We start from the raw sequence: 20220 nt of genomic DNA, 5'->3' as shown, positions 1-20220 counted from the left end.
TTCAAAGTTGGTACTGCTGGCAGTGATGAGGGGTTTTTTGTTTTCCTCTGGCACCTTCACTGTTTCAGGCACAAGAAAGAATGCTGATCCGAACATCTGAAGACAGAAGTGCCACCTGGAAGCACATGTGCTTCTTCTGTTTGGAGCCTGAATTTTGTTTTAAAAGGAGGGAATTGTTGATGTGCTGCACTCATAGCTGCAAAAAACTCCTGCTTGGGTAACCAGCTCAGGTTGATGCTTGCCAGTTCCCAGAGGCTGCCTGCCCCATCACACCTGCCCAAGGGCTGCCTGCTCCCACATGAACACAAGATGTCACAGGCTTTGCAAATTCTAGGATCCCACTGCAGCAAGGTCACAGCTGGATGTTGTCCTGAGGGCACTGTCAGAACCCTTCCTACCTTGTTTTGTGGCAATTTGCCTATCAGTAGAAGGAGTTGAAGGAAAAGGATGTGAAGCAAGGGGACTCCTGAAGGTAAACCCAAAAATGTTTAGAGGAGTTCTTGAGTGAGGAACAGGTAAGATGAGATACTTCACCAAATCATAGAGCTGCTCAGGTTGGATGAGAACTCTAAGAGTCCAACCTGCTGCCAGGTCACCACTAAACCATCTCACTCAGTACCACATCTACACAGCTTTTTAATCCCTCCAGAGACAGGGACTCCACCACTGCTCTAGGCAGCCTGGCCCAGGCCTTGAAAAGGAATCTTTCCTCATGTCCAAACTAAACCTCCCCTGGCACAACTTGAGGTCATTTCCTCTTATCCTGTTGCTTGTTCCTTGGAGGAGAGACCAACTCCACCTGGCTCCAATTTTCTTTCAGGGAACTGTAGAGCCAGGTCTCCCCTGGTCTTCCTTTTCTCCAGGCTGAACAACCCCATATCTCTCAGCTGCTCCTCACAAGCCTTCTGCTCTAGACTCTTTATTAGCTTTGCTGCCTTTCTTTGGACATGCTCCAGCACCTCAATGTCCTTGGAGCACAGGACCCAACACTGAATCCAGTGTTTGAAGTGCAGCCTCAGCAGTGTGAGTACAGGAGGACAATCAGAGCCCCAGTCCAGCTGGCCACGCTATTGCTGACACAAGCCAGACTGCTGTTGACCTCCTTGGCAACCTGGACACTTGCTGCTATCATTGTTCTTTTCTCTCTTCCTGCACCTCAAATATATGTGGCAGCTCCTGAAGATGAGCTTCTTGCGGTGAAGTCTAACTGTGTTCAGCGTACGGAGACTGCAGAGCGTCTCAGTCTAACTAGACTGATCGTCAGGACACTCAAGTGACCTCACACACCTACAGGGCACCTGGGCAATGAAAGCTGAGTCCCTTCCCACAACCAGACCAGCTTCGTCACCATTTGTTCTTAAGCTTCTCCCTGCAGAAGCGGAGAAGAAAGAAATGCTCCCTGCTGGAGCCCTGAGAGCCTGTGCAGGGACAAGCAGTTTGCACATCTGCAGCAGCAGCAGTTGAAGAGGAGGCAACTTCTCCGTGTAAGGACAGGAGAGAGAAATAACAACAAACAAAAGGGTAACAGGGTTGGGAGGCCTTACTTCATTTACATCTTCTTCCCTTTCTGCTCCTCCTCCTCCTCCAGCTTTTCCTCCTCCAGCCTTTGGTGAAGTTACAGCTACTTTGTGGGCTGGCGGAGGGCCAAGCTCTGCAAGTTACACTAATTTACTGCTTCCATTCAAGATAAGGAGCTTGTCATTAATTACTCCACTGCTGGTCTTAGCCAAATGAATTCAACAGGCGATGAACCTCCTCACCCCAGCACTGACTTACGAGCCTGAAGCCAGAGAGCTAATGAGGCTCTGGTGGAGAGGGAAGACTGCAGGCAGCTCCTCCACATTGTCAGCTGAAGCTGAGCGCCGAGGAGAAATCCAAGAGGAAAAATAAATAAATAAAAAAGAGCACCCAAAATCTGTATGACTGAAAGAGGCACGTTTAAATGCAAACTCTCCATATGTGCAAGAGTCTGTCAAGAAATGTACAGCTTCACTTTTAATTACTGTCAGGGGAAAAAATAACGAAGAAAGAAAACAAAATTAAAAAAGCTTCTGAAGACCAGAAAAGTACCAGCGAGAAAATCTCATTGCCTATTAGGTGTGAACGGCCCCTGGGGGCCCCAAAGCCAGCGCTCTGGGGCGGTTATCAGCATGTCTGAGGCAGAAGCCCTCCTCCTGCAAGCCTTAAGGCACAGAACCCTAGAAGCACAGAGCCTTAGGATCACAAAGTCAAAGAAGCATAGAGCCCTAGGATCACAAACTCACAGAAGCAGAGTCCTAGGATCACAAAGCCACAGAATCACAGAGCCCTAGGATCACAAAGTCATAGAATCACAAAGTGATAGGAGCACAGAGCCCTAGGATCACAAAGTCAAAGAAGCATAGAGCCCTAGGATCACAAAGTCAAAGAAGCACAGTCACAGAATCACAGAGCCCTAGGATCACAAAGTCATAGAATCACAAAGTGATAGGAGCACAGAGCCCTAGGATCACAAAGTCAAAGAAGCATAGAGCCCTAGGATCACAAAGTCACAGAAGCAGAGTCCTAGGATCACAAAGCCACAGAATCACAGAGCCCTAGGATCACAAAGTCAAAGAAGCACAGTCACAGAATCACAGAGCCCTAGGATCACAAAGTCATAGAATCACAAAGTGATAGGAGCACAGAGCCCTAGGATCACAAAGTCACAGAAGCACAGGGCCCTAGGATCACAAAGTCACAGAAGCACAGGGCCCTAGGATCAAAGTCACAAAATCACAGAGCCCTAGGATCACAAAGTCATAGAACCACAAAGTGATAGGAGCACAGAGCCCTAGGATCACAAAGTCACAGAAGCACAGGGCCCTAGGATCAAAGTCACAAAATCACAGAGCCCTAGGATCACAAAGTCATAGAACCACAAAGTGATAGGAGCACAGAGCCCTAGGATCACAAAGTCACAGAAGCACAGGGCCCTAGGATCAAAGTCACAAAATCAGAGTCCTAGGCTCACAAAGTCACAAAATTACAGTCCTAGGATCACAAAGTCATAGAAGCACAAGAGTCCTAGGGTCACAGAACCCTGGGATCATAAAGCCATAGAATCATGGAACCCTGGGGTCACAAAACTACAGAATCATAGACTCCTAGGATCACAAAACCATAGATCACAGAATCAGGGAATCACAAAATCGTAGAATGGTTTGGGTTGGAAGGAACGTTTAAAGGTCATCTAGCTCAGCCTCCAGGGCTTCACTATGTGCTTTGGTAAATCACCAAGACGACACCCCCCCACTCTCCCCCTCACCCGTCTTTAAATGCATAAGGAAAATATAGTGCTTAAAGCTGGGAGCAGCAGCACAACTCCTGCTCCATTTCACCACCTATGCCTTGGGCTGAATTTCCTAAATGCAAATAATTTTTTCTCCTTGGAGCCTCTCATCCTAGAGATGAAATGCAAAACTAGGGTAAAAGGCTATGGATCTGCAGCTGCCCTGCATGTCTCACCCCTACAGCTAAGGGAGGTAATGAAGGTGGCTGGATTTGCTCCCTTCCAGTCTGAAATCCAGGTGGGCAGACACAAGCTCTCATCACAGAACCAGAGCATGGTCATGGTTGGAAGCAAACTTTAAGATTATTAAATCCAACCATTAACTGAGCACTGCCAAGTCACAACTAACCCATGTCACCTAGCACCACATCTCCATGGGCTTTCAGGCAGAGGGATGAAATTTCTCCTAATATCCAACCTGGTACAATCTGTGGCTATTTCCTCTCATCCTATTGTTTGTTTCTTGGAAAGAGGCCAACCCCACCTGGCTCCAACCTCCTTCCAGGGAGCTGTAGAGCCAAAAAGTCTCCCCTCGGCCTCCTCTTCTCCAGGCTGAACAACTCCAGTTCCCTCAGCTGCTCCTCACAAGATTTGTGCTCTAGACCCTTCACCAGCTTTGGTGCCCCTCTCTGGACATGCTTCAGCATCTCAGTGTCCTTCTTAGAGTGAGTGGCACAAAACTGAATCCAGTATTCAAGGTGTGGCCTCACTGGTACAGGGGGATGGGCCCTACCCTAGTCCTGCTGGCCACACTATTGCTGATCCAGGTGGCCTTCTTGGCCAGTTGGGCACACACTGGCTCATATTCGTCTTGTCCCTGCTCTGCCACTGCATCTGACTCAGGGATAGAACCATAAACCTGAGCAGGGAAAGGCTGGTGGCTAAAAAGAAAGGTTCTGTCATAAGTTGCTAAACCAGACTGCATTACACAGAATTAGCTACAGAGGGGCAAAAGACCCCAAGCTGTACAGAGGCAGCATGGTGCACTGACTGCTGGGCAGGAAACTTGCCAATAGATCACGCACAGGCTCCCTATGACTCCCAAACACCAGGATGATTATGGGGGTGAGGGCAACCACACTCACCCAGCCAGAGCCCACCGATGGCACGCTGAGGCTCTCTTGAGGAAATCCCATCCCCCTATGTGAAATGCAAGACTCAAACTGTTTTTATGCTAGAGCAGGCTGCCAATTTTGTCACTAAATTTCACAGATCGATTGGCATAAATGTTACATTTTAATTTTAACATTTGAAACGTTTGGGTTTTTTTTTTTTTCCTTTTTTTTTCCCCCTTTTTTTTTTTTTTCCTTTTTTCCCTCTAAATGACAAGAGGTTCCAGTTTATCCTTTGCAGCTAGTGAAACTGGGCTCATCTGACAGCTCTCGGCTCCTCTGACAGCTCTGGATTTGGGCCGATTTCATTGTCAGTTTGATGGTTTAACTCATTTTTGTTTAACCTTTTCTTTTAAAATGCCCCACACAAAGTTACCACCAAAAGCCTTGCATACACCAACAAATTGAATCCTAGAACCAGAGCAGCACAGAATGTCTTAGTTTGGAAAGAATCTTTAAAGTTCAGCTAGTCCAAGTCCCCTGCAGTCAGCAAGATGCAGAATCATAGAATCAGCCAGGTTGGAAAGGACCTCTAAAGGTCATCTAGTCCATATCTGCTGCAGTTAGCAGGGACAGTGACATCTTCAGCTAGAGTAGGGTGCTCAGAGCCCTGTCCAATCTGACCTGCAATGGTTCCAGGGATGGGACATCTACCTCCAAACAGTAACAATTGCAATGATTTCTGCTTTCAGGTGCTACCAGCCCTGATGTTGCTGTTCTGGAAAAGATCACTCCCTTTAGGTGTGAACTCTACCATGGTCCACTGGGTTTAGTAAGATGAAATTCAGCAGATTTTGCTCCTTCAACTATTTTAATAAGAGTCATTTAATAAGCTGAGCAAGATCTGGTGGTTAGGAGGACCAGCTTGGGGCCAAATCACATGCCCCAGTTTTGTCATTCATAAAACAGGGTTAATTAACCTCTCCTGGTAAGTCCTCAAGGTGAGATGGGTTTTTCATCTCCTGTTCCTCAACACAAGCTGAGCTTTTGGTGTTTGGAAGAGAAGCAGAATTCTCTTTCTCCTAGCTTTAGCTGTTGAGGGCACCCTAAAGCTTACAAACCTCGCCATAAGAAGTACAAGCTGAAAATGCCCTTAGCCAGAGCCCCATGGGAAGCACTGTCGGTGTTAATTCATTGAGTGCAGGGCGCACGGTGCTGGCCTCGTCATGCAGCAGCTCATCATGCTTGGGAAGCAACTTGTAAAGCATGCAAATGAAAAGGGAAAAAAGTATCCAAAGATGAAATCAGAGAGCTGCCGAAGTTGCATTTTGCAGGCAATGAGCTCATCTTGGACTTCCCTTCCCAGAAGGGAAAGAGAAGGCTACAGATGTTGCAGGGGGTTGGGTGAGATCCACCTTAAGTAGATAAAACAACCTCAAGCACGATGGCCTGTGTCTACAGGGCAGGTTTGACATGCTGAAGCCCCTGCTGATGTGCGATAGCAAAGGTGGGACCCCGTGTGGGATGAGGAGCTAAGGTGGAATTTGGAGAACTGTCTGTGAGTGCTAAAATAATACAGCTCTGGGTGCTCGCAAAGCAGGGAGGGAGGTCACAATACTTACAATGGGCGTTCCAAAGGGAATGTAACCTGTTCCAAACAAAAAAAGAGATGAAGTAATTTTAGTACACAGCTTTGGGATAGAAAAAATCACATCTAAGACATCCATGAGTTCAGAATAGAAGCCACGTTGGCATGACAAGCTACACTCACTTCCACCAGCTCCATACCACCGTGGACCTACACCTGATGCACTAAGCACCAACAGAGAGCAGCCTCTTCAATTTTCCCCAGTCTCCTTCCCATCCTCTTTTTGCTTTTCTTTAAGAGTTTCCCTGCAACTTGTAGCATCCAGGCCTTAAAGCTTAATCCAGTAAACCCAGTCTGAGCCAGTACATGGTGTTAGCACTTCAGAAAGCAGAGTGGTGGAGCAGATCTAAGCAGCCAGCAAACAGCCCAAGCAGCAGAAGCAAAGGGCTGACAGCCCAGACCAAGAGCTGTGTGGTATGGACCAGGAGGAGCTGGATGCTGCCGTGGTGGTGCTGACGGAGCTGACCTAGTGGCTTGCTGCCACAGAACGGGGGAGATCCTGCCCCCCTTCCCAGGCTCAGTCATGCAAGCTGTTCCCTCCCTCGTGCCAGCTCAGTTGCTCATCAGACCCTCCCACAACCTACCCAGGAAAAACTCTTCAGCTTTTTGAGCCCCTAACCCTCTCGTTGAGCCTGGTCCCATTGGGATGCTGAAGATGCTCCTGAAACTATCTAACAAGCTGTGGAGCCCATTCCAGTTAAGACACAGGACCATGCCACCGTTTAGTGTGACCTCCCTCGGGCACCATCTGCTTTATCAACCTCTCCACTAGTGACTCCATACCAGGAGAGTCGTAGAAAAGGGAAGTGGAAATAAGCTGAGGAAAGTATATTTGCATCACAGATGAGAGAGGAACTATTTTAATTGCAGGTGTAAGTTAAAGGCCTCTGTTAGCCAGCAACCTTTACCCCAAATCTCACTGAGCTCCACTAAAATCAAATCCTTCACGTTTTTCCCCCGGCTCAGGCTGACAGTTCCTGTGCTAACTATAAATCCTCTGTGACTTTCACTGGAAGGACTCAGAGCAATTTACCACCAGTATTATTGAACTAAATCTCCTGGATCCAGTTTACCATGGGAAAGATCTGGGAGGAAGCAAAAACACAGAACAAGGCAGCCAAGCAGTGAGTTCTGGCTCTTCTTCCCTGCACTTCACCCTCAACACCATTCTGTGTTGAAGATCAGGAGAAGAAAACCCACTGAGGCTGTCCTTTTCTCCCCTGTCTCCAGTACTCAGGTGAAGATATTCCCTTTGGAAAAGATGGAAAAGGTTCTATTTATTTGAATAGATCCTTTGGGAAAGGACCAAGGCAGAGGTAGCTGTGGACAGCCCAAAATAGGAAAGAGGACCTGACAATTTAACCACTAAGCAGCATGGTAAAGCCACAAACAAGCTGATCCTTCCTGGGGTCCCAGTACCACAGCTGTCAGGTACCACCATACACAGCAAAGTAGGTCTCAATCCATTCTCTCCTGAAGATGCTCACAGGCCATCAATCTTTGCTGTTTACTACAAAGCCAAAATACCCATTACAGTGATGGACACCTCAAAAATGCCAGAGGAGATGTGGGCTCGAGTTCAGGTTAAAGTATCTGAGGGAAAGAAAAATATTAAGCACTGGATCTCATATTCAGGATCCTAATTCTCCTTCACTGCAAAAAAGATTTCAGCATTTGAATTACTTTCTGATCTTGGTCTAAATGTTTACCAGAAGCAATTCAAAGCTAGGAGAAAAACATCAACCAACCAACCAAACAAAAGCCTCCAGCCCCTTTGATAGAAATTCCCAGTAAAATCCATGACTGCCCCATCAGGACATCCCATACCTGACATTCGGAAGGGCATGAAGATGGTCTCATTCGTATCAGGGTGGATGATGGCCTGAAAAACAGTCAGCAAACAACCTGAAATATCAGAAGTGGCTCTGTCTCAGCTCTGTCCCCATAGGCCACCCACTGCTGTATGTTAACCATAAGGGGAAAAAAAAAGCAGATTTAGGAAGGTAAAAGCAAAACCTGGTTCCTGTCCCTGCCTCTTTTCAGCATCTCCACCAAGGTGCAGCTTAATGCCTGGCTGAAACTCTGCTCTGGGAAAGGAAGGCAGAGCCCTCGCCCTGGCAGAGGGGTAGGGAGGGCAGGAATAAGGGTGTAAATCATTTTATGCTGCTTGTGAAGCCAATGGGTGGCAGGAGACCAACATAAGGAGTTGTGTGTGGATGGATTCAGACCAAGGAACATCTCCCCCATCTGCAGGTATGGCTGCAAGAGCCTGCACTGTTCGGTATAGGAAACCTGAAATGCTGCTTCAGGATCTGGCTGAGTTGGGACAAAACCTGTGCAGATCTGGCCCCCTCCAGTTGTCACCATAAGGGTGACCCAAATAAAATTCCTGTGCATGCCACAGGATTTGGATCTGCCAGATAACTCAACCTGTCTATGCATCCACAGCTTCTCAGGCTGCGGACAGCCCAACCTCCACAGGAATCCTCAGCCCTTGGCCCCGCACAAGGAAGCTCACTTGGCCCATTTTTAACTCCACTTCACAACGAGCCCAGGAGGATGTACTGGGCTGAACTGCCTGGGGATGAAAAATCCATCCCCAAGCGATCTGGAACTGCAGAGGAGGAAGGTACGACACAGCTTCAAAGCTGCCCAAAGAACTGTCAAACTACTTCCAAAAGCCTAGAGACAAGAAATCTCTTGACTAGACAGGAAGGAGAAAATGAAGACATCAAAATATATAAATACAAAAAAAAAAATCAATCAGACTCTTTGGTGGCAACAGTGCTTTCTGCATTTACATTTCTGTGGCAAGACAAAACAGCAACTGGCAAAGTCACTAATGGAGAAGAGGATGAAAAGGAGTGGGGGGGATAAGCAGCAACAGTGGAAAATGAAAATGATATACAACAAAATCATATTACCTGCTTAATTTTTTGAGCTCCCCAGAGCTAGAAGAAAAGATAATATTGCATTAACAAAACAAAACAAAACAAAACAACAACCCAGCAGCACAATTTTACACGCAGCCCAAATTATCCATCTTTGAGATGTTCTTGTAAAGGAGTGCTTTAAACCAGCCTAATTTCCTGCATCCTTCCAGGGTGTATTTAAAGATCCCTTACACAGGCCCCAAGCACCTTCAGAGCTGTGTGGCCAGCAAGGCCAGCAAGGCAGAGAAGATAATCTTGCTTCTAAGAGAGCATAACAACAGGCAGGCTTCAGGCTCAGCTTTACAAAGGCAGAGTCCTCTCAGTAACTTTGCCACACGTAGATCTGAAGGTAAATTTATCTCAGGCTCTCCTTGGACCAGCTTCTGCAGGCACTGCACTTGCTAGAGAACAAAGCTGGAGCAAGTCCTGCAGAGAAATCCAGTAAGTATCTCTTCAAATAAAACCTGGATTCAGAGTAAGTCAGCCACTAGTTTTTCTGTTCCACAAGAAGGGAAAGGCACTGAAAAATGCTGGTGAAGAGGACAAAAATCTCATTTAAAACTCTTGCAAGCTCCCACTGCTGTTTACTGACTGTAACTCAGCAGCATCACCACACCGCAAATCAGACTCGGGCAGAGATCTCCAAGCACTGAGGAAGAAACACAGAATCACAGAATGGTTTGGCTTGGAAAGGACCTCAAAGTTCATCTAGTTCCAACCTCCCCACCACAAGCAGGGACACTTTCCACTAGACCAAGTTGCTCAAAGCCTTGTCCAACCTAGCCTTGACTCACACCTGAGGTGCAGGTAGAGCTCATGAGTAGGTGCACAGCTTCAAGAGATGCTCTGGCAGATACACAACCCCACAGCTACCCCCTGTGAGGACTTTCCTCCATGAATTACACCTTACGACCTCCAAAACAAATCCCTATTCTAAGGTACCTCGTTCTAGGGAGGGATGAAAAATCAAGCCTCCTGTAAAACACCACGACAGATCTTTGCTTTAATATCAAAAACTGTTCTGCTCAGCTCAAGTCTGGCTTCAACTTCAAGCAGCTTGTGTCCCACCTCTGTCTGACAGCCCGCAGCGCTGTCTGGTTTTGTTCTTCATGCAGGTCCTTGGAGTTGCTGAAAGCCACCCTTTAACCTCTGTTTAAAGACAAAGTCCCATGACACCCTGGGAGACAGCAGCCTGGCTGTTTCCTTGGCAAGGAGCATTTGCCAATCTTTTAACCACCCTCATGGCTCTTTTACATCCTTCCAATTTGTCAGCATCCTCTTGAAGCAAGGGCGCCAGAAACGAGACAAATTATTCCAACAAGAGTTGTCCCAGTGCCAAGCCAAGGGCAGGCTAACCTGAGGAGCTCTGCTCTTGCTGTTGATCAGTCTGAAGACAGCAACAGCTCTTTTTGCTTGGAGAGCTCAGCACTATCCACCCCAGCACCTGTCCAGGTGCCCTGGGCATGCTCTGCCCACAAGCACTCACACTTCACTTCTTACCATTACTATGGTGTAAATGGAGCCAAATTCTGCTGTGCTTCCCTACAACTGTAAACCCAAACCATAAATGCATTAAAATACAGGATCCCAGAATCCCAGCATGGTGAGGGTTGGAAGGCACCTGTGGAGATCATCCAGTCCAACCTCCCTGCTAAAGCAGGGACACCCACAGCAGCTTATCCAGGATCACAATGTCCAGGTGGGTTTGGAAGCTTTACAGGGAAGGAGACTCCACAACCTCTCTGGGCAGCCTGTTCCAGGGCTCCAACACCCTCACAGCAAAGAAGCTTTTTCTCATGGTCAAACGGAACCTCCTGGGTTTGTGCCTGTTGTTCCTTGTCCTGGCACTGGGTGCCACTGAAAAGAGTCTGACTCCATCCTCTTGCCCCTCATCCTTTGGCTCTTGCTGAGCATTGACCAGTTCACCTCTCAAGCTGCTCTTCTGCAGACTCAGCAGCCCCAGGGTTCAGCCTTTCCTCCTCACAGAGCTGCTCCAGGCCCCTCAGCATCTTTGTAGCCTTCACTGGGCTCTCTCCAATAGATCTCTGTCACTCTTGAACTGGGAGCCATTCCTCCCAGTTCTGTACCATCAGCAAGCCCATTTAGGGTGTTCTCAAAATCCTGTTGGAACAAGGCAGTTGCTGCATTAAAGCCAACACAAAGTGACCCACTGGTGCCAGCAACTCCACTACTGCACTCCAAATTCAGCTCTCACTCCAGGACTGAAGCTCCATGATGAAATTCACCAGGTGCAGTGAATTCCTGGGGTATCTAAATGGCACAGACTGATGCACACACTCCCAGGGCCTTCCCTCAGAAAAATTTACCTTTTTAAGGAAAATCATAGAATGGGCTGGGCTGGGAGGGACCTCCAGAGATATCCAGTCCAACTCCCCTGTACTCAGCAGGGATATCCTCCACTAGATAAGGTTGCCCACAGCCCTGTCTAGCCTCACCCTGAATATCTCCAGGGATGGAGCCTCAACCACCTCTCTGGGCAGCCTGTTCCAGTGCTCCACTACCCTCATGGTGAAGAACTTGTTCCTCACATCCAACCTAAATCTGCTCTTCTCTAGCTTGCAGCCATTGCCCTCGTCCTGTCAATGCAGGCCTTTACAAACAGTTTCCATCCTTCTTGTTGCCCTCTTCAGGTACCAGAAGGTTGCTATTAGGTCTCTCCAGAGGCCCCTCTTTTCCAGGCTGGACAACCCCAGGCTGAAGGACATAAAGAGATTATCTTTGGGGCTGACAGAATCATAAGATCATAGAATGTTAGGGGTTGGAAGGGACCCAAAGAGATCATTGAGCCTGCCAGAACAGGACAACACTATCTAACACAGATCTCAGAGGAACACATCCAGACAGGCCTTGAAAGTCTCCAGAGAAGAAGACTCCACAACCTCTCTGGTAAGCCTGTGCCAGTGCTCTGTGATCCTTACAGTAAAGAAGCTGCCCCTTGTGTGGAACCTCTTTTGCTGCAACTTATACCCATTGCTCCTTGTCCTATCCCAGGGAGCAAGTGAGCAGAGCCTGTCCCCCCTCTCCTGGCAGCCTTCAGATACTTACCAACATTTATCAAGTCCTCTCCTAAGTCTTCTTTTCTCCAGACTAAACAGCCCCAGGTCCCTCAGCCTCTCCTCATAAGCCATGCCCCCCTGTCCCCTAATCATCCTCATAGTCCTCCGCTGGACCCTTTCCAGCAGATCCCTGTCCCTCTTCAACTGGGGAGCCCTACACTGAACACAGTATTCAAGATGAGGTCTCACCAGGGCAGAGTAAAGGGGGAGGAGAACCTCCCTTCATTTGCTGGACACACTCTTGCTAATACACCCCAGGATCCCATTGGCCTTCTTGGCCACAAGGGCACATTGTTGTCTCTACTTTCACAAACTCTCAGATCCAGAGGGTTGGAGGCAGCATAACCACACATCCACCAGGGCTGTTCCACACCTGCCTGCCCACCAGCTGGAGGACTTCCACACGGTGAAAGTTGACATCCTCAAGCTGCAGGTGACCGCTTAAAAGCATCCTCCCAAACCTGCATCTGCCCAGGTCTCGCATATCTTAGCCGAGAACCAAACCCATGAGATTTTCCTCCCTAGCTGTGAGCACCAAGACTAGAAAAAAGGAAGAGGGATGGGTTCCAAGCCAGCGCTAGGGCTTTTTTGGTCAAATTATCTAATTTCATTAATTGATCCCAATATTTATGCCTTTTCCTGCTGCAGTGCAAATATTGTTAGAACATGCGATTTCATTACTTCTCAGAAAGAGACTTCACAAGACGCACCTGATGAGTCACCTAAAGATTCTGCCAGCTCATTTTCACTTTTTTTTTTTGGTGCTTTTTTCTTTTTTCTCTCTTTTTTTTAATCCTCTAATTCATTTTCTGTCTGCAGAGCTTTTCAATAGCTCCAGTTCTCCAGTGAGCTGTGCCAGCTGGGGACTGGTTTCTGACAACAAGGCTCTGCTGCTGCTGGGGATTTCATTCACGCTCTCTCTGGCCACCTTCGAGAAGCAGACAGATTTTGATCTCATTTCCACCAGTGTGAATCCAAAGCATCTTCACTGCAGCACGTGGAAGAACTCCAGATTTGTGTTCAATTAACGTCAGATTTAGGACCATCATCTCTAAATATAGTCAGCCAGTACTGGGTGGGTCTCCTGTGAGGGACAATCTTCCTTTCCATCAGCCTTGCTGGGTGTTAGTGGCTCAGAGCTACACAGAGGTTTGGCCAATATTCAGATTTGGTGCAAGAACCAAACCTGATCATGTTAGGTTTACACCAAAAAACCCAAAAGAGTCTGGAGGAGAAGAAGAGTCTGAGCAGCTCACTGCAGCAGGCTTAGCCTAGATGACCTTCAAAGGTCCCTTCCAACACAAAAACTTCTCTGAGTCTGGAAGGCAGCAGGAGTGTTGAATGCTGCTTAATGCATGCCACCATCTCCCCAGCAACTTAAGCAGACAACAGTGGGCAGGTTTCTCCAGCCTGTGACCACTGCAGCCTTCCACCAAACCAGCTCAGACTCTGCTTCATGAGATCTCCTTCATGGTGGTAGAGGAATTGGCTGCAGGACCATTTGCTCAGAGCACTTTAGTGTCCAACATCTCAGGCTGCTGGACAGACACGTGACACTTCCACCCATCCTTCCCTGGAATTCTGGTGTTTCTACAATATCCTCACCATGTTGCACACCACCAATAGCAGGTAGCTTTGCACCTCTGAAGAACTGGACTCAGCTACACAGAAACACTGTGTGCTTATGACATTGAAGGAAGGATGTCAAAGACTGCCACAACCAAGGAGAGCCAAGGCTGTGTTACAGCCTGGAAAAGCTCTTGGGGAACAGATAAGATCCTTGGTTGACATGATATCCATTAGCAATCCTTGTTTAGCAGCAGAATAGCAGCTTAGAGGCAGCTTTGGGGAGAAAATGAAGCTCAGATGACCTAAGGTGTGAGACAAATCACAAACTATACATCTTCTGCCCTGCACCCAGCACTGGAAGAAGTTAGCAAAAGAGACACCAAGAGTCACTGCTCTTCTTGGATGTCACTGGAAAACCACTTCCCTGTTCAGTCACAGTGCCATGAGCTGCTGCCTAGCTGCAGAATCAGACAGCCATTGATGAATCTCGATGTGTGAGAGTGTTGGCTGAGAAACCTGTGCCACAACTCAGCACGAAGAGTACCCTGGGGTTGGGCACTGCAGTGGAAGCCACCAGCAACTCCAGTGCAACCCATAGATATGAAGGCAAGTGTAGGTGGAACCTGCATCAAGTCTGGACTGATAAAAAAAGACAGCACTTAAAATAATACTCTGCAGCTTTGCAACACTCAATAAACACTAATTAATCCTCACAGCATTGTGCTGGGAAAGATTAAGCAGAATAAGCACTCACTGAAAACCAATCCTTGCACCAGGGCTGGAGAAGGGCTTAGATACCATTACATGCTTTAAAGCACAGCTTTAGAAAACAGTCTTGCTAATCCAACTAGGCTGCTCAAAATTATGTTTCTTTCATTTTATCTTAGCCATAGGTAGCTGCAAATCTAATTTGATTGGCAATCTAGATGCAACTTTGGATAAACTCTTAACCCTCAAGTGGTGAAATCATAGAATCACAGAATGTCAGGGTCTGGAAGGGATCTCGAAAGATCATCTGGTCCAGTCCCCCTGCCAGAGCAGGATCAACTAGAGCAGATCACACTGGAAAGCATCCAGATGGTTCTTGAATATCACCAGAGAGGAAGACTCCATAACCTCCCTGGGCAGTCTGTTCCAGTGCTCTGTCACCCTCACAGTGAAAAAATTTCTCCTCAGGTTCACACGGAGCCTCCTATGCCTCAAATGAAGCAAACACAACTTGCAACTGAGAAAGAGGATCCAACAGTGGCACTTAGTGGGGTTTAGAATCATAGAATTTAGATTGGAAGAGATGTTGAAGATCATCAAAGCCAACCCCTAACTCAGCACTGCCAGGTCACCACTCAACCATGTGCCTCAGCATCACATCTACACAGCTTTTCACTCCCTCTAGGGATGGAGACTACCCTGGGCAGCCTGGACCAGGCCTTGACAAACATTTTGGGGATGAAATTTCTCCTCACGCCCAACCTGAACCTCCCCTGCTGCAATCTGTGGCTGTTGCCTCTTGCCCTAACACTTGTTACAGGAGAGAAGAGACTGACTTTTATGATCAGGTTGATCATATGATCACCTGGTGAATGTGGGGCAGGCTGTGGATGTAGCCTACCTGGACTTCAGGAAAGCCTTTGACACTGTCTGCCACAACAAGCTCCTGGCAAAGCTGGCAGCTTGTGGCTTGGACAGATTCACTCTGAAATGGGTCAAGAACTGGCTGGAGGACCAGGCCCAGAGAGTGGTGGTGAATGGTGCCACATCCAGCTGGCAGCTGTCACTAGTTGTGTCCCCCAGAGATCAGTGCTGAGCTTGATCCTGTTCAATGTCTTTACTGATGTTCTGGATGAGGAGATGGAGTCCAGCATCAGTACGTTTGCAGGTGACATCAAGCTAGGAGCAGGTGTGGATCTGTTGGGGGGTAGGAGAGCCCTGCAGAGGGACCTGGACAGGCTGGATGGGTGGGCAGAGGCCAATGGGATGAGATTTAACAAGGCCAAGTGCAGGGTTCCACACTTTGGCCACAACAACCTGAAGCGGTGCTACAGGCTGGGGAAAGAGTGGCTGGAGAGCAGCCAGCTGCTTGATAGGAGGCTAAACATGACCCAGCAGATGGCCAGGATTGCCAATGGCATCCTAGCCTGGATCAGGAATAGTGTGGCCAGCAGGACAAGGAAGGTTATTCTGCCCCAGTACTCAGCACAGGTCAGGCCACACTTTGAGTATTGCATCCAGTTCTGGGCTCCTCAATTCAAGAGATATTGAGACACTGGAATGTGTCCAGAGAAGAGCAGCAAGGCTGGTGAGGGGCCTGGAGCACAGCCCTGTGAGAAGACAGCTGGCTGTCAACCAACATTCCCAAGCCATTTTCCACCAGGCACTTTGAGACACTCTTCCCTACACCTGAAGCATTGTTATGACCCAAGTTTAGGACCCAGAACTTGGCCTTGTTGAACCTCAATCCCAGAATTATAGAATGCTTTGGCTTTGAAGAGACCTTTAAACATTATCCACTCCAATTTCTTTAAGGTGTATTAACCTAAACCACTTCTGTCCAAGCTCTTGTAATGACAGGGTGAGGAGGAATGGGTTTAAACTGGCAGAGGGGAGATTTAAACTAGATGTTAGGAAGAAGTTTTTTTCCAGTGAGGGTGGTGAGACAGTGCCACAGGTTGCCCAGGGATGTGGTGGATCACAGAAACACAGATTCTGTGATCCACAACCTCCCTGGAAGTGGTTGGACGAGGGAGGTGTCCCTGCCTGTGGCAAGGTGTTTGAACTGGATGAGCATTGAGGTCCCTTCCAACCTAAACCATCTATGATTCTCAAGGCACTTTTTGTCCTCTGGAAGCCTACCTGAAACATTCAACCTATTTCAGGGCACCTTAGCAGCACAGAGATTACTTTAGCTCGTAGAAGAGAGAAGGTCCAGCGAACTGGCTGCTTTCCTGGGAAGGAAAGGAAACAGCAGGACAACCCAGATCTCTAGGTTTTATTGAATCCCGCAAGAGACCAGAGAGGGGAAAAAAAGTACAGTTTACTGCAAATGGACCTCTTCGCTCTTCATCAACACGGCTAAGAAAAGCCATTACTCTCCAAAAGCGCTGCTCTTTAGACCCTGATAGATTCATTGTTCTCTGCTGAGCCTGGGACAGCATGAGCGGCTCTCCCCGCTGCTAAGATGATTGAAGGAGGAACACAGTAATAAATATATGCCCATTAAGCTGGTGAGCCTCTTTTCACTTCACTGATACTAATGGGGAAGAAATGAAACAGTTTCAAAACAGCAAGTTGCCAAAACCCGCATTTGGAAAGGCTGAGGAGTGAGAAGTCACAACTGACACACCACGGTTCATGCTCCGCCAACGCTCGCAGGAAGGGGCTGGCTGCAGAACAGCAAATGTCTGTCTCCAAGGGACAATTTCAAAGAGCTGCATTTTTCCTCTCGCCACAGAACATTCCCTTGAGGTTTCTAATTATTTTTTTCTCCTCCAAATATCCTCTTGGGTTTGGGTTTTTAACCTTTAACTACCCCTTTACGCTGAGAGACTGAGGGAGCTGGGGTTGTTTAGCCTGCAGAAGAGGAGGCTCAGGGGTGACCTCATTGCTGTCTACAACTACCTGAAGGGAGGCTGTAGCCAGGTGGGGTTGGTCTCTTGTCCCAGGCACCCAGTGTCAGAACGAGGGGACACATCCTCAAGTTGTGCCAGGGGAGGTCTAGGCTGGATGTTAGGAGGTTGTTCACAGAGAGAGTGATTGGCATCAGAATGGGCTACCCAGGGAGGTGGTGGAGTCACCGTCTCTGGAAGTGTTCAAGTCTGGAAGGGGCACTTAGTGCCATGGTCTGGTTGATTGGCTAGGGCTGGGTGCTAGGTTGGACTGGATGACCTTGGAGGTCTCTTCCAACCTGGTTGATTCTGTGAAGAGGTTTCTCAGGGTACAGAACGGGGCGAGGGAGCTGTCTCATTGCTGTCTTGTTTTCCTACAGATAGTCATGCATGGGTAAGTCAAACACAGTCAAATGAACAGAGAGAATCCCAACAGTTAAATCTACACACTGTGCTGGATTCTCAGATGATCTTCTCAATTAGCCTATGAGCCTACCAACAGGAAGATCATAGAATGGTTTAGGTTGGAAGGGGCCTCAGAGCTCATCCAGTTCCAACCCCCTTCCATAGGCAGGGACACCTCCCACTAGAACAGTTTGCTCAAGGCCTCATCCAACCTGGCCTTGAACACCAGCCTGACAACCTGTGCCAGTGTATGACCACCCTCACTAAAGAGAACTTCTTCCTCACATCTAGTTTCAATCTCCCCTCTGCCAGTTTAAACCCATTCCTCCTTGTCCTGTCATTACAAGACTTTGCCAGTCATCCCTCTCCAGCCCTCCTGTAGCTCCCTTGAAATAATGGAAGGTCACTCCAAGGTCTCCTTGAACCCTTTTCTTCTCCAGGCTGCAGAGCCCCAACTCATGCCTGTCCTCATGGCAGAGCTGCTGTAGCTCTCTGAGCATCTTTGCGGCCACCTCTGGACTGGCTTTAACAATTCCACGTCTTTCTGGTGTTGGGGGCTCCAGAACTGCACACAGTACTCCAGGTGGGGGTCTCAGAAGAACAGAGTAAAGGGCCAGAATCCCCTCCCTTGCCCTGCTGGCCACACAGCTCTTGCTGCAGCCCAGCACACAGTTGCTCTCCGGGCTGCACTCACACTGCCAGCTTCTGTTAGAGCTACAAGTGTTTTAGTCAGCAAAAGATCCACAGCTAAAGGTGTTTAGCCTTGGTCTTATGAAACCTGGATTAATGATACAGAATCACACAAGAGTAGGGACCTCCAGAGAGGTCCAGAGATCACCCAGTCCAAATCCCCTGCTAAAGCAGGGCAGTCACAGCAGCCTGCCCAGGATTGCAGCAAATAGGCAGGTTTGGGATCTCTCCAGAGAAGGAGACTTCACAACCTCTCTGGGAAGCCTGATGCAGGGTTCCAGCACTCTCACAGCAAAAATGTTTCTACTCCTGTTCAGATGGAACCTCCTGGGTTCCACTTTGTGCTTTGTCCTGTCACTGGACACCACTGAAAAGCATCTGGTCCTGTCCTCCTGTCTCATGCCTTTTAGACATAGGTAAGAGCCCCTCTGGGACTACTCTCCTCCGGGCTGAACATCCCCAGTGCTCTCAGCCTTTCCCCCTCACAGAGATGTTTCCAGGCCTCTCAGCATCTTCACAGCCCTATTGTACTTTCCTGTCTCCATCACAGACTTCTCTCACCTTCAGCAGCTCAAGCTGGGATGTGTTCATGGCACCACAGCCCCACCAGCCATCCCTGTCCCAGGTGTGCCACAGACAACATAAAGCACCCAGAACACACTGGGAGCTGCTCAAAACATGAAACATTTTGCGAGTGGGGGAAGAGAGGTCGAGTTTTTATTAAGATCAGCTCTCAGAACCAGCTGTGCCAGGGGCAAGCCAGCAAGGAGGTGGGAACACATGGGCAGGAGGAGAGGAGGCAGAGACATGGCAGTGCTCACTTCCATCAGCTCACGCTGCTGCCATGGCATCACGCTTTCCCTGGCAGTATTCTGGGCACAGAACACATTTGTCCTAGTTCACAGAGAAAGGGGGAAGGATGTGATGTGAGGCAATGAGGAACTTAACAGGCACCATCCCTATTGTGGGTGCACTTTGGAAGGATGAAGTCATCTCCCTAAGGTGCACAGCTCCAAGGGCCGCATCTAATTCATCAGAGAAGCTCTTAAACCTCTTCTTGGCCTTAAAAAAACCCAACCCTTGCATGGCAAAAAAATAAAGCATCACTCACTCTTGACAACCTTCATTCAACACACACCAAGCACCCTCAGACACTTCTCTTATTCAGTGGCTCTTTACCTCTCTCTGATGGCAGGACTATAGGGAGATGCTGGGGTGCAAGCCTCAGATCAACACCAAAGAGATGGAGGGGAGGGAGAAGAGGACAAAGAACCTTCGTCATCATATTTCTTTGAGTGTATTCTCCTTCTTGGTTAGATATTAAGTTTTTAGGGCAGGGTGGTAGGAAATCTACAAAGGGGGAACAGCAGGGTTCTGACCCTAACTTGTTCATCAGCCTAATACGGCTCCTAAGGCTGCTGCTGTTTAATCTGTGGAGCCATATTAGGCTGATGAACCATGATATTAAGAAGCAACATCAAGATGAGGGCTTTGCAGCTAATTCCTACCCCAGTTTTGAAAAAGACAACAGAAAGGACACATTCTGTTGAACCTGCCAGTAAAGGAGTTCCATCATGGAACAACTGCAGGGAATTCTAGCTAAGAAAAATCAAAATAGAAAGCATTTAGGGGGATAAAAAAAAATGAAGCAGTAGAGCAGCCTGAAGTCCATAATGAAATCTCCCAGAGCTGATGCCTTACTGCAGTCCTTCCAAGGCAGGTTATGGTGCATGAGCCCTGTTGTCTACATCTTGGTGTTCCAAGGAGCTCTTCAGCCATGCAGCATTTCTGCAGCACTGAGGAGACGAATCAGCCAGCAGAAAGCAGCTGTGGAGCAAACTGGGAGTGATTTCAATTTCTGCATCGCTGATAGCTGCTGAGTGCTGCTTCTCTTTAACTTCTACCACTGCTGACATGCCAGCTTCAATCTGTTC

At 48.1% G+C, this 20220-nt stretch overlaps 1 protein-coding gene across 3 annotated transcripts in view; it reads right to left on the bottom strand.

The window, feature by feature from the left end:
- Positions 1 to 20220, bottom strand: part of SFXN5 (sideroflexin 5) — a 96969-nt gene that overhangs the window by 48990 nt on the left and 27759 nt on the right. For all 3 annotated transcript variants that reach the window (XM_064151207.1, XM_064151209.1, XM_064151208.1), the window contains exons 4-6: positions 8935 to 8961; positions 7838 to 7892; positions 5985 to 6010 (exon numbers count right to left, since the gene is read on the bottom strand). In XM_064151207.1, coding sequence (XP_064007277.1) covers positions 5985 to 6010; positions 7838 to 7892; positions 8935 to 8961 — 108 coding nt within the window. The remainder of the gene's footprint in view (positions 1 to 5984; positions 6011 to 7837; positions 7893 to 8934; positions 8962 to 20220) is intronic.

Source organism: Pogoniulus pusillus, chromosome 11 (genome assembly GCF_015220805.1).
Source record: "Pogoniulus pusillus isolate bPogPus1 chromosome 11, bPogPus1.pri, whole genome shotgun sequence".
NCBI classification, from domain to species: Eukaryota; Metazoa; Chordata; class Aves; order Piciformes; family Lybiidae; genus Pogoniulus; species Pogoniulus pusillus.
Note: the sequence above shows the minus strand (reverse complement) of the source record. Positions and strands in the feature narration are given on the sequence as shown.